Source organism: Amphiura filiformis, chromosome 20 (genome assembly GCF_039555335.1).
Source record: "Amphiura filiformis chromosome 20, Afil_fr2py, whole genome shotgun sequence".
In the NCBI taxonomy this organism is placed as follows: Eukaryota; Metazoa; Echinodermata; class Ophiuroidea; order Amphilepidida; family Amphiuridae; genus Amphiura; species Amphiura filiformis.
Window position 1 is genome coordinate 60,512,307 of NC_092647.1, and position 15,490 is coordinate 60,527,796.

General features: G+C 35.6%; 1 protein-coding gene across 1 annotated transcript; it reads right to left on the reverse strand.

Moving 5' to 3' along the window:
• Nucleotides 1-3,163: 3,163 nt before the first annotated feature.
• LOC140142421 (cholinesterase 1-like) lies at nt 3,164-15,490 on the reverse strand. Its single transcript, XM_072164391.1, has 8 exons — nt 15,245-15,490; nt 13,924-14,083; nt 10,549-10,626; nt 8,520-8,638; nt 6,812-6,985; nt 5,209-5,828; nt 4,298-4,479; nt 3,164-3,300 (listed from the first exon to the last, which is right to left on the reverse strand). The coding sequence occupies exons 1-8, from the start codon at nt 15,488-15,490 to the stop codon at nt 3,164-3,166; spliced, it is 1,716 nt and encodes a 571-aa protein (XP_072020492.1).

Sequence of the window (15,490 nt, forward strand, 5' to 3'; positions counted from 1 at the left end):
TGTTTGTTTGTTTGTTTGTGGCACGCAGGATCACTCAAATTGGGAAATTTTGTATTGTATCTTTAAAAGTAATGATGATAAGCACATTAAAGTATTCATTTTCAGAAAGAAAATGATGCACGGAATCCAACTAGCACGACAGATTTCTGCAAAAATGATTTTGAGCTAAGCGCCAAAATTGATTTTCCATGCCAATTTTTTGGTCCGACATAAAAACTTACCCTAAATATCCAAATTGACGAAAATTGCATATTTGTGTTTTTTAAAAAGACACAAAACTATAATTGTTTTTCTCAAATTTTTGATTTTTTTTCTTCGTTTTAAAAATATGGGTAAAAAAATTCAAAATTTGCCTTTTTTTAAATTTCGATCAAAATTTTAAGGTATAATCTTAAAAACGAAGTAAACATTCAAAAATTTGAGAAACCTCTTTCTAGTTTTGTGTCTTTAGAACCCAAATGCGCAATTTCCGTCAATTTCGATATTTAGGGTAAGTCGTTGGTGGACCGAAACAAATTGGCATGGAAAATCAAATTTGATGCTTTTATCAAACTCTGCTGATTTATGCATTATATTTCGTGCTAGTTGGATTCCTTGCATCATTTCCTTTTTGAAAATGTTAAATTTTATGTATTTATCATCAATACTTTTCAAGATACAGTACAAAACAATGCCTAAAACTTCCCACTTTGAGTGATCCTGCCTGCCCCCTTAACAGTGATAGTTCGCAGTCCAAGGGTGTGGCACTTTAAGGGAGTGTCGAGTAAGCCTTTGTAGTGAACTTGTAAATTTGTATGTTGACATAATTATTGGTAACATGTTTGCATATGATAACGATATATCAAAGTTCCGGAAATACCTTGTAAATGTGTAGATTCGCCAAACAATTTTGTTTAAAAAACGGGACCACCCCCCGCCCATTGTCAAGTTCTTATGCAGATGTAACATGAAATGTCGATAATAACGGAAAATATACGAGTACTGTATATAGGCCTCTTAAAGGCCCATTCAGTGATTTGCTAATCCGGACGATCGTAAAAATCATCAAAATTTAGATTTTGGCACCTTTGTCATAGATGTGTTAACATAGTCTGCTAGTAGTTCAGCCGAACGGGGACTGCTCTATAATCCGACGCTTCTATAATCCGAAGGTTCTTTAGTCCGAAGGTTCGCTAGTCCGAACATGTGTTCATAGCATTCGCTAGTCCGAATTTTAAAAGAGGTTCTCTAGTCCGAATAAAAATGAAAAGAGGTCCTTTATTCCGACGGTTCTTTATTTCGAAGGTTCTATAGTCCGAATTTCAAAAAAGGTTCCCTAATCCGAATATTAAAAGAGGTTCTTTAATCCGAATTTTAAAAACGGTTCTCTAGTCCGAATATGAAAATAGGCTCTATAGTCCGAATTTAACAAAAGGGTTCTATAGTCCGAAACGGATACCGTGTTCTTTAGTCCGAATCAGTAAAAAGGCTCTATAGTCCGAATTTTGTATAACATTAACATTTACTGCGCCCTCTAGCTAGATAATAGCAGAGTTTATGGTTAACGGGATGACGTTACTTTTAGCACCCCCTCGCACCCCCTCATCAAAAACAAATCCTGCGTACGCGCCTGATATCCCCCAACTTACTGTAAACAAAGATCCTAAAAATACGATATTTGCTCCAAAAATGTTGACATATTTTTACACCATCAGAAACGAAAAGAAAAATAATGAATGGAACGAAAATATAAAGAAACCTGAAGAAGTGCAAAAACAAAACACACACAAAAAAAAAGAAGGAAAGACACAATGAAAGAAAATAAATGAAAGAACAAATGAAACAACTGAATAAAGACTAAAAGGAAATCCAAATGAAAGAACAATGAATACAATTAAAGATAATGAAGAAAATAATGAACATTACAGAAAGAACAAGGAGAAGAAAGAAAGAATGAATAAAGATAGAACGAAATAAATTTGAATATAGAACAAACAAAAATGAGAAAGGGATTTTAAGAAAGAGCGAATGAAAAAATATCGAACGAAATCAAGAATGAACAAATGAATGAAAGAACAAACTAAACGACGAACAGTATCTTACTGTATATAATATTATAATAGAATGAACAAAAGATAAAAATGAAGAAAATACCACCAGAATGAAGATAAACGTCAATGTATGCTACGTAAAATATCCAGAAAAAGCAACCATGTTGAACTTCAGCGGATTTGTATTAAACAATTGATGATTTGACACTGAAACAAATGATGAAAATAAAATTCGGACTATAGAACCTGTTTACCAATTCGGACTAAAGAACACGGTATCCGTTTCGGACTATAGAACCCTTTTGAAATTTCGGACTATAGAACCTTTTTTTAAATTCGGACTATAGAGCCTATTTCTATATTCGGACTATAGAACCCTTTTTTAAATTCGGACTAAAGAACCGTTTTTAAAATTCGGACTATAGAACCTTCGAAATAAAGAACCATCGGAATAAAGAACCTTCGTAATAAAGAACCGTCGGATTAAAGAACCTTCGGATTAAAGAACCGTCGGAATAAAGAACCGTCGGACTATAGAGCTTCCACCAGCCGAACGCCGTGTATAAAAGACAAAATCAGACATTTTACATGAATCTGTAATTTATATACTGACAGCATATAAATTAGCTACATGTATTTCAATGGGGCTTCATTTTTCATTTCGAAAATACCTTTTGACGACTTACCCTTCACTTTTAAAGGGATTTATACACAATTTTAATTTTTTCATACGTTCGCTGGGATCACTGAATGGGACTTTAATAATGCAGTTTCCTCCTTGCAGTCATCATATTCCTCACACAAAAACACAGCGTCAATACTTTTGTCCAGCTGCAAAGTGTTTGGTATTAACGGATCGTGTACACATCTTTGCATGAGAATTGTTCTAAAGGTGGCCGAAAGCATCATCCTGGATTCTTCTACGGTCTGTGCAGAAATCTCTTGACCCGGCTTGGAATCGGAGCTCGGTTGTGGAAAAGAAACAGTCGCCTGCTCTTCTCCATATATGCAGACGAACAACGATGTTGATCAGGATAGCTTATGATGTGATTTTGCAGGCCGGATCATTTCTATAAAACATTAAAGTGTTTTTAATTTTTAAAATCAAAATTGTTTTGTTTAATTGTTATTTGTTATGAACAATTATTGTCGGTACAAGTATTAATTGTACTTTTGTAGTCTTCGAATGCGTCTTTCCAGTTCGGCATGTCTTCGTATTTCCAACGTGAGAATTCTTCTCGCCATTGCTTCTCAGTTTCTTCCAAATCAGCTGTAAAGTATGAGGACAATATATATAAGATTTTGGTTAATTTTGCACATTCAAATCATAAACCGATAAAGTTCGGATTTTACGGTGCAGCTATTAGGCTACACTGACAAAGAAACGGTACATCACTAAAGCTCAAAAAGTTGCAAATTCATTATACGACGTAATTTCTTAGATATGCTAGACAGCATAGTCCAATTTGATTCTATTACACCACAAATCAAATAAAAAAATAAGCATTTGAATTCTAGACTTGAACAAGCTGCAATACAAAGGTGCAAGCTTTCCACTTCCTGGCTCATCGGATAAAACGTTTTTGTTACCATGGTTTACTAAACCGGCCTCAAAAAGAAACTTCACAAGGATATCTTAAAATCCTGTACATAAAAATTAACCAAAATTGCACACAGGTTTACTGCAATACTCTACTCTAAACACTGGTCAGTAACCAAACATTTGTCCAACTGACATAACAGCAAAGTGCACTGACATAAAACAGCTTCCTGGACAACATTCACAGCCCAATAATTGGCACCCAACACAAGAAAAATGTGAGTAAGTGGAATAGTGTGGAACAAGACCTGTTTCTTGAAGAAAGTGTGTGAATGGCAGAAGCAGCCCGTTCCACACTATTCCACTTAAGGTATGTAAGGATCTGGTACGCATTCTCACAAATTTCTTTTGGTGGGTGTCAATTATTCGCCCGTGAATGTGGTCCAGGAAGCTGTTCTGTGTCAGTGCATTTTGCTACTATGTCAGTTAAACAACTGCTTGGTTAAGTAATCCTGTGTGTAATTTTGGTTAATTTTTATGGACAGGATTTTAAGACATGACCTTGTGAAAAAAGTTTCTTTTTGAGGCCAGTTATAATACAGCAAACCTGACTTTGTTCCAAACAGATTGTGTAATTTAAGGTATTTTAAGGTTTACTGGGGCTATTTTTGGTCTCATTATACATCACATGTCTTTCCACATTGTTGTGGAGCTTCTTATATCATACCTGTAAATGTAACCATTTTACGAATGTAATCATTCCAAAAGTGACAATAACTAGTTCTTAAGCCTTCATCGCTAAGGAACTCAGGATTTAAGTATTTATAGTGTAGGTCAGGTGCCGCAAATGGTTCCCACGTGGTTGCTGTTGTCTCTAACGTATCACCAATGCTCTCCAAATTGGGATTCCTATTGATAGGGAAAATATACCCAGTGGTTAATACAATATATACCCATATTAAGCGAGACACTATTATATTACCCATTTTGTTGCATTCAGTCATAGAAGAAAGAGAATTCAATTGAGTTTGGTTAATGGTCTCGGTGAAAGACCTCGACATGTCATTTTGATGAGTCATTTCGAATAGAATTGTTATTTTCCCCATCGAAATAGTTTGCCCTGTCATATTTGAGAAGTTTCTATTCAAAAATGAGTAGATCGTGTAAGATGTGTGCTGCAGCTCATCCACAACCCCATGCTACAGTTAGGGTTTTGTAAATTGCATTGAGTGATACGAGCGTACTACACGTTTCTATCCCTAACCTGATAACAGTGAGGATGCTATGACATATTTAGATGTCAGATGTTTCGTCTAATTTAGTTTCCACATCATCTTGACCTTCTTCACTCTTAGAAAAAAGAGTTCTTGGCTGTTCTGTATGTAGAACATTCAAGAGAAAAGGGTTCTTGAAAATTTAAAGAACCTCAAAATGGTTCTTTCTGCCCTTTCCAGAACCCTTTCAGGTCTAAAATTGTTCTTTACCTTTCCAGAACCCTTTCCTGTTCTTTGTAGAACCATTTACAGTTTCACATACAGGACACCTCAAGAACCATTTTAGGTTCTACTTAGAACCGTTTTTTCTTAGAGTGTTGTATGAAACCATTTATAAGATTTTGAAACAAAAAACATTGTTTACCCTGTTTTTGCGAAATTTGTCCAATACTTCATTATTTGAAAGATCATGTCAACTTCTTCCGGTGTCATTTCGTGTTCTTTTTCCGGAATAAAGTGATAACCAAAAACAAACTGATTTTCTTCTGAATGTGCCACACCCCACCATGTTGGAAGATCTGGCCATACACTATTTGATGGTTTATGCGTGAAGTGATACATATATACAGTGTTACCATTGCGCACGTAGGCTCGAGCTGTGGCATCCACTGGACATATAAATGCTTCATCAGTTATCAACTTCATGTAGTTATAGAAATAATTAGTGTCCTCATCATCAGCCAATTTCCAATCTATGTAATTCTGCTCCATGGCATCTATTATCAAATCATTGCGATAAGTGTACGTGTATGTCACCAAAGACTCTCTGAATTCTTCATAGTTGATTTTTGGGTTAATTCGTGGTAGCTGATCAGGAAATGCTCTAATGGAAATTAAGCTGCCATCATCCAGGGTGCTACCAAGTAGAACATCACATTGTTTAAATTCATTGCGTTGAAGTAAGGCCCATGGATCATCGGTTATATACTCGCCATCGACAACTGCTACAAATGGTACTATGTTTGTGGTTGTACGGAGTAGCCACTATATAATGAAAACAAGAGCATTATATCAAAATTAAAAAGTTCCTTTTTTAAAAATATTTTTTTAAATCTTTTATTGGTAAAGTACTGATGGTAGAAATAGAATCAGAGGTTTACGAAGTATTCAGTGACGTTATTAAAGGCTCACTGAATCGTAATACCTTGCTGAAATACGCAATTTTGAGTAACGCAGGATGCTTTGTGCTAAAAATCCAGAATGACTGTTTATCAAAAAACTACTTCAAGAAAATATTGGTGTTATGAATAAACCTTAATACTTTATCCCAGGACGCATACTTCATTATACTCTTATGGAATTCTTGTACAGAGGAGCACTTGTAAAACAAAACACTTGTCAACTTCAAAGTGGGCGATTAGAGTAATACCGAAGGATCCATATTGGACCTTTATTTTGCTAAGCATTGTTACTTAAGGGAATGGATAGCAACGTTTGCATAGTATTTCTTGTGGGACATGAGAGCACATCAGACATATCGAATCGCATTCTAAATACGTGGAATGTCTTTCTGATATCAAGTTTTTAATTTTGTTTTAAATATTTTTCATATTTAACAGTCCTCGAAGTAAACTTTATAAATCTAATGATACGGTACTAAAATGTATGTAGCTGGAAAGAAAAACCGAACATGATGTGACAATTTTGACCTTTCGTATTGAAGATACACATTTTTTCCCAAAAGACCTAAAAATTTTATATAAATTTTACTTATGAAAAAAAAAAAATATATAAATTTGCCATAAAATTTGTATTATATCACGAATTAAAAAAAAAATCAAAATTATTTGATATCAGGAGGACATTCCTCGTATTCAGAATGCAATGTCCTACAAAAAAATTCTGGGCAAACGTTACTATCCGTTCCCATAATGATATGTACTAACATATAAGGGGTGTATTCATGTAAAAATATTCAATAGAACAGCTTGCAAGTTGCCAAATACCATTTAGATCAATCAACTTACAGTGGTAGTTGCGTCTGATATATTTTGGGCGGGTAACTCTCTGAGACAAGCCAGAAGTTCTTGGTGGTTGGAATATTGTCCCTCGCAGCCTGCATCATCTGCTACGCCGTACACATCTTGACGCGCTTTATCCTTATCTAATTCTACTCCCCATGGTGCAATCGAGGTTCCACTCTGTGTTTTCAACAACAAAAAAGAGGGGTTGCTTCAGCAAATTACGTACTGCAGACCTTTTACTTCGTATTTCTTTCGTAACACAATCATAACTAGACTTTTCCTCTGTAATTTAAAGGCGCGTTAAATGGTGGTGCGCTCACTTCACTGATGAATGTAGATTACGTCCTTCAGCGTTTTCGATATTTCGGAAGGCTATAACAGCATAACAAAAGTGTAGTTCCTGATAGATGCACAAATCCATTAAGGTGTGAAATTATGTATTAATTGCAATTGCTTATTGTACCGTAATTGTTAATTCGCATATTCATGCAAGTTTTCAATTTCGGGCTTTTCGGCTACATTTTGTGCACATAATATCTGTCAAAATTATACTTAGAAGCCTCTTTGGGGCAGCTTGAGTTTTATTTGCATAGTGCATGCTCGTTTTCGGCTACATCAGTTACATAGAAAATCTGTCTGACTTATACTTAGAAGTCTTTATGGGGCATCTTGATACCTGACTAGAAGAGACAAATTGCAAAGTAAAGTTGTTGTCACAACAAATAACGACTATGGTTGCAGACTTTGAGTCAATAAATGGAAAAGAATATCTACTTTTGAGTGCGGCTACATTAACGTTTTATCAATTCGGTTAGCGTTTGAGTCTTAATTACGACTGTGCATTTAATTGTGCATAAAGTGCAAAAGAAGTAAGCCACACCAATGATCAAATATTATTATCATCATCCTGTATCAAATTGTATAGCTGAAGTCAATAAATTAACGAGATAACATGAACGAACATAAGTTTTAAGGTCATTCAAAGAAGAAAAACCGTATAACGTACGATTTGAATAGGTCTGAGGTAACATCGACAAGGAAAATATTATACTAGTAAAGTATCCGTGATTGTGAAGTTCAACATGATGAATAGGTACATACATCCTAGTAAGTAATTACCAATAATTAACTATGCATACTAAGTATTTAGTACTAAGTATATAAACATCTCGAAAAAAGTTACTAACACCCCTTATATAATGGCCATTATTCAAAAATGGGTGATTGTATTACAAATCTGTAAAATGAGTTGGAAGCAGAATTTATTTTTGCGCATTTTGACACCTCATTTGATACGATAGCCCAGAAAACAATAAAACACCGGTCAATTTAATGTAGTGAGGTCCAGATTTGAAAGTTGCACTTACTTACAAAGTTTTACAATACAAAAACACTCAGATATCATTATACAGATTTCCTTCCATTACACTGAATGCAAAATCGTCAATATTTAGTCAATTGCTACAAATGAGGTGTCAAAATGTGCAGAAATAAATTCTGCTTCAAACGCATTTTACAGATTTGTAATACAATCACCCATTTTTGAATAATGGTCATTATTTAAGGGGGGGGGGGGTTATTTACTTTTTTTGAGATGTTTAGTAATTTAGGGGAAACATGATATTTTGGGGAAAGTGTTTTAGCGAAGGTGAGGGAGAAACAGCCCACCAACCCCAGCATATAATGTATATACGTAATGTCCCGGCCATACCTGCAATATAGCTTTGGAGAAGTAATCCCAGCTAAACGGTGCAACCAGATGTAATCCCACGCTAGCAGCACCTGCACTCTGTCCAAATATGGTGATATCATCAGCATTCCCACCAAAAGCTTCAAACAGAAATATAAAAACAAAATATTGGTTTTTTACCGATCATTGACACATACTGACCGGCGTTCACTTCAGCCGATTGCAGCATCAGAGGCTTTGCAAAATTTTACTTCGATAGATACTAGTCAATTTAAGTAAGATAATGGGTTCACCTGGACAAAATTTGAATACCAATGTTTTCGCTTGGTAACGTCTCTAAGCACTCATATCAAAAGAGGAGAAAAAAGGAAGTATGTGAAATTGCACATTTGCATAAATCAAAAACGGTTGCTATGATACAGGGATCAAATATCAAAATAAGACAAACGTAGATTAAAGCCATCTAATTGCATTCTTCTCATTATTAGGATTCAGAAAGAGTATAGTTTGACCTATCATCGATGTAGTTCTTGAGCTATATGCTTAAAGGTCAAATGTCAAATTTTCATTTCCGCATGGGTAAAAAAAATCAAAAAGTGGTTCCGCTTGAAAAAACATTTTAACCAAAGTATAGCCTGCCATATCTCAGGTGTTTCGTTACCTAGGTAACATGGTAAAAAGTCTAAGCCCGTTGAATATGTTAACCTTGGCCTATTTTATGAGGTTACACAGGTAACAGAACACCTGAGATATGGCATACTATTATTTGTTTAAAATGTATTAACCCCTCAACAAAAGGTTGGAAAGTTTTTTCAAGCATATATATCTCCAATTATTTGTGACATGTTCATATCGTGTTGCAAATCAGTGGATAGCTTTAGTCCCCTTAACAATGACACCACATTTGCAACAATCACCCTTTTCACGGCTGAGTACAGGTCTTGTGAATGTAGTGGGTCTCAAACAGATTGTCCCAAATTGACCATTATTCTGTGCAGCCAGCTGCAATCTTCACAATCTGGGATCCAATGCATCCTCGAAGATAACAATGCTCGCCCCCACAGAGCCAGGGTAGTCAACGACTACCTACAAATTTAGAGAGAATGGAATGACCTGCCACCAGCCCAGACCTCAATCCGAATGAACACTTGTGGGACTACCTTGGTCGTGTTGTGCCAGAGTAGCCTTGAACGTTGAATGACCTGCGAAGAATTCTGGTTGAAGAATGGAATTCTCTTGGTCGGGCTGACGTCACAAAGGGGAAATAGCCTTGTAAAACCAGTTTGCGCATGTGCAGTTCCCCTTTCTCGAGCTGGTTGCTATGAGCGCGCTTGTGCAAAGGGGACGAAGAGGACAATGTTCCCGGATGTCCGACCGAGTGAATGCCATCCTATAGCAACGTGTGGCCAGGCTGGTGAGCACCATGAGGAGGAGATGTCTGGTTGTTGTGGCTGCGTATGGTTTTTCCACCTGCTATTGAGGATAGTGACATGAGTGTTGTTTGAGCACAGAATAATGGTCGATTTGGCACATTCTGTTTGAGACGCCAGTACATTCACAAGACGTGTACTCAGCGGTGAAAAAGGTGATTGGGCAAATGTGGTGTCATTATAAAGGGGAATAAAGTATCTATCCATTGATAGATATATGAACATGTCACATATATTCTGAGATATAGATGTTTTAAAAATCTGTCCAAACTTTTGTTGAGGAGTTTATTATTAACATAATCATAAAACCTTTTACAGCATGGTTCGTAACTAGTAGCGTAGCCAGCGGTGGGGCAGGGGCGCATAGTGCCCCCCTGACAAAAAATGAAAGAAAAGGTGCCCTCTGACAAAAAAATAAAAGGAGAAATCAGGAGGGCAAAGGAAAAGAAAAGGGCAAAATTCAGCCCGATCATGGGCCAAAATAGTGTACATCATCCCAATATAGCCTTCTTTGAAGCTCGAAGATCAGATGCAACTGTAATTTTTTTCGTCTGTGCCCCCAAAATTTTATTTTGCCCCCCTGACCAAAAAAGCTGGCTACGCCCCTGTTCGTAACCTACCTCCAATGTGCTCCTTAGTCCATTTAAGTGCCAATTGCTGATCCCACAACCCATAGTTTCCTGGCATGACGTCATCACCTAGAAGTTAGTAATATTAAGAGAATTAAATTGATGTCATAATAAAAGAACCTTTGTATTTTAAAGCTATATAATTCCGTTCCGTATAAATTCTTATAAATGACAGACAAATCTCTTTCATTTTAGTCATAAATGGAGTGTGTATCTGCATCAGTTTCCCTTATTTGTAACATGATTTGTACCACTCTGGACAAAGGAGGTTGAGTTATTGAATAACCAAGTAGGCCTAATTTAGCCGAGACCAGGGCTGATATTCATAATAGAGTTTGACATGATTTATTGTTTTAATTTCATATTAACTTTTGTCAATTATGAAAAATAATGTTCTCAGAATATTCTGTTTCTGAGGTCTTCAGTGTGTTTTACACATAAGAAACTGTCTTAAAAACACACAACAAATTTAGGGTGAATGAATAAACATGATTATTATATAGCAAGTAATCTTTAGTTAAGCAGATATGTTCAATCGAAGCAATTCTGTTCAATTGTTTGATATGTAAAATATATATTTTGGAGACATGTTACCAATGTTCTCTTTGGTAAAGATGCATGACTTATTTTCAATAACAAATTATATGTCAATTTGATAAAGATAAATCATGCTTGGCTTTTGTCAGGACAACAAGCAAGATATATCATATGCTATTAAATTATCTAATATTATTTACACAGTGTTGCTCATGAAGCTAAATGAGCAGCGTTAAGTGGATGCATGTTGTTTTCTATTTGATGAAGCAATATAGTATGTATATGTATGTTTTACAACAAACCAAGGACTTAACATGTATATGAACTTTACTTGTTCAGAGTATCTTTTTAATTTAATTTGCCGTAACAACCTTGTAGGCCTATATAGCTTACAAAATACACATGTAATTTTATTAACGAAATCTCAATGAAGACCATCAGCAATGAGTCATTACATTTTGATCATTTTGACTGTGGTTCAGAGCTCAAGTATAATAGACATGTATTATATAAGCCTATTGTATTAGATGTTACACAACTGTTGAAGGCCATAGCACCCAAAACACCCAAATAAGTTATCAGCTAAATATTTCTAGTTGATAGCTAGTTAGCAAAGTGTTTAGCAAGGTTTTATGAATAAGAAATTAGTTGATTGCTACGTAGCTATCAACTAGTGGATTTAGCATCTTGCTAAGCACTAGTTGGTTGCTAATTTAGCAAGGCTTTATGAATATCGGCCCTGGTCTTTTTGTGATATTTCTAAAAAAGTAATGGATATGTACGAGCGTACGTTACTAACACGCCTTAATCAATGCTATCAGTGCTTAAGTTTGCTTAGCTGCACGTTATCAACGGACATCCAGGGCATACATTTTACACTCGAAGAAATTAATATAGTTTTCAGTAATGTTAACTCAAAATAGCTTCAGAATCATTGACCATTTGGTTAACTTAAGGGCTGGGCATGAACGTTTGGACAGTATTTATTTTGGGACATTAGAGCACATCAGACATATCGAATTGCATTCTGAATACGAAGAATGTCATTCTGATATCAAATATTTTTGATTTTTGAAATTCGCAATTTAATACACATTTTATGGCAAATCATTAAAATTGATATTTTTGATATTTAACAGTACTTGAAGTAAACTTTATAAATCTGATGATTTATACTTAAAGTGTATGTAGGTGGGATAAAAAGCCGACGATCAATTGAAAATGTTGACCTTTCGTATTGAAGATATGGATTTTTCCCAAAACACCAAACAAAAATAAGGTCTTTTTGGGAAAAAATCCATATCTTCAAAATGAAAGGTCAAAATTTTCAATTGACCGTCGGCTTTTCCTCCCTGCTACATACACTTTAAGAATATATCATTAGATTTATATAATTAACTTCGAGGACTGCTATATATCAAAAATTTGAAAAATATCAAATTTTTATAATTTGTCATAAAATTTATATTATATTGTGATTTTCAAAAAATGAAAATTATTTGATATCAGAAAGACATGCTTCGTATTCAGAATGCAATTCGATAGTTCTGAGGTGCCCTCATGTCCCACAAAAAATACTGTCGAAACGCAATAAACGCTCATTTTAGATCCCTTAATTGAATGGGGTTATACTGAATTGTTTACTTATAAAAATGTTCAGGCTAAGTGCAGCAAACATCATCAACGAATTATTCCCACTGACGTTTTAAATTAACAACTTTAAGAAAATAAAAGTTATTAATCTGGATTTTGTGGCAAAGGGATCAAATTTTAATGCATTTTGTTTGAGGTGCATCAACTATATACCAAGAACCATAGGATTTTCCAACTTAAAATTAAGTAATGTCAACAAAGAAAAGTTTGTTTGACTTCATCGTGTCAATATTTTGAACCAACAAAAACACGTTACTAGCATGAAAGTTCATCTGTGTTAGTAAACCTCATAATTGATAATTTTAAACTCATGATCACAACACAAAATTTGAGGTACGTCTTAATTCAGTGTTGAAATCATGATAAAACTACCAATTATAAAAACACGCTTAAAATGTTCGATTTTCAAGAACTTTTTTCATATTGGAGTCTTTATTACTTAACAAGCCAATAATATCAACAAGAGGGTGCTTTTTAAGTTGTTCTTACTTATTTGAATAAGTTGTAACATCAAGCGGGTCATAGCGAGTGATAGCTATAAAATACATGGTCGAAAGAGTTCGTGTGACTCTTCTTTGTATCTGATCCAGGATGGATATTTACTTGTCTCTATTCATGGTGGCACCACCATGAATAGAGACGAAGGACAGTAACAACAATCTCACATATATGATGAGTTTCTGAAACAGGGATCTAAAAAATCCCTTGGAGGAAAACCAACTGGCAACTCCGAGATCAACGCTGGAACTACTTCTAGAGTCGGTTGCCAATAGCAGTCACTACCCATCAAGTGTTGATAAAGACAACAGGTGTTGTTGAAACGTGCACAAGTAAATGAACATTCTGGATCACATACAAAAACTTTGTTAACCAGTTTACTATACCGATCCTGATGAATCTGTTCAATCAGTTTGTGTGACTTTATATCAATGTCATTCAATTGACAGAATGCTCCGATCATTTACATTTAGTTGAGTTCAACTGTTAAATTCAACCTTTGCACTTTGCCATGAATCAAATGTGTCACTTTTTAATAAATTTGGTAAATTGTACCTAAACTAGCTTTAAATTCCTTAAATTAAATTGTCCTGAAAATAGTATATTTCGCAAGAAATAACCCAAATGTGTGATATTACATGGAAATTCCTTTGGCTCTATAGGTATTTAAACACTCACCAAGACTGAAAAATCCGAATGAATTGAGTCTGTAGTTTACCGTTACATAGATGATATTGTTTATTGCAGCTAATGGTATGCCATTGTAGCTGTAACTTGAACCTTCTCCAAACACAAAGCCACCACCGTGGATCCAAAGCATTACCGTGGCGTTCTTAGGCTGCATGAATTTACATAATTACAGAAATAAGTAATGAAGGTGTTTGACGTAAGTCGTAAGCATGATAAGCCGGTACATGAGGTTGACCCAGTTTTATTCTAGAGCCATAAACAGTAATAAAATCACTGAATGATGATTACATTCGTTATATTTATACAGATCGTATTTGAACAGGTTTTGTATATGACCGGGCGTTACCTGAGGTGTGACAGAGGCTCGTAACTATAATATTAAGGAGACAGAAAAAACACAAGCAAATGTTAAAGCAGACCTTTTTGGAACCTATACTTCACCTCCAAAAGGGATACAGGTCTCAAATCCCGACCATTTCCTACACAAAAACTGGCATGGTTTTACAAAATTTCCAATAATACTACTTCATCTTCATTAGATACAGTGCATCCCTCAGAATTGAGTATTGCTGCACCTTGAATATTAACATGACGAGGTGAACAAAAGTGCTAGTGATGAACGTGAAGAAAGTTTATACAGTGCATGCTTCGCGCGAGTAAAAAATAGCATCAGCAATTATGGAAGCTGGATGCTAGCAAGTCCGTGCCGAAATGCTTCTAAGGACGGAGCTGCAATGAGAGACGGGGGAAGATAATTCCATAGCTTGATGGTATATGGAAAGAACGAGTACTGGAAAGCTAAAACTCTTGCACGTGGTTGGATGAACTTATGACTATGGCCTCTCAGTGAGTCAATGTTCCTGCCACTGCTGATGGTAAGGTATGGTAATCGATATCCACAATGGATGCTACAATTTTGTAACACATCACAACCTGCGATCTCATCCTCCGTTGGTGTAGTGTATCCCACTGCAGTGACTGAATGCATGCACTTCTGACAAATGACCAACACGACTAATTAATTAGTAGCTTCTTGAACACTGTTGAATGCATTTTTGGATATCACATGCAACCATGATGTAGTTGTCACACTGATAGAAATTTTAAAGCTCTTTTGCAGCTACTGCAACAGATATACGTCTGCTGGCACAGCTAAATTAACAAAAGCCGCCAAACAATAATATTACAGGTGAAAAGGCTCCTTTCCGAACAGACAAGCACTATGCAGGAATGGAATCCTCGGTGATTTGCAAGTTCATATAAAAGGTGTATCGTTACAAGTTAGAAGAGCTAATTGTGTTTTACATACCTTTGCTTTAGGCACCCAAACGTTGAGATACAAACAATCTTCTGACATTCTTTCCACTTCTTCGGCATTTCCAGATTGTATACAAGGACTTCTGAAGTACGTAGCATCATATTCCCCTTCCCACCCTCCGGATGGAATAGGCTTAGCCAAACGTAGCTCTCCTACAGGTGGTACGCCGAATGGTATACCGCGATATACGTCTACATCTGCGATCAACTCTGGGTACTCTGTGACGTTAAAACGCAT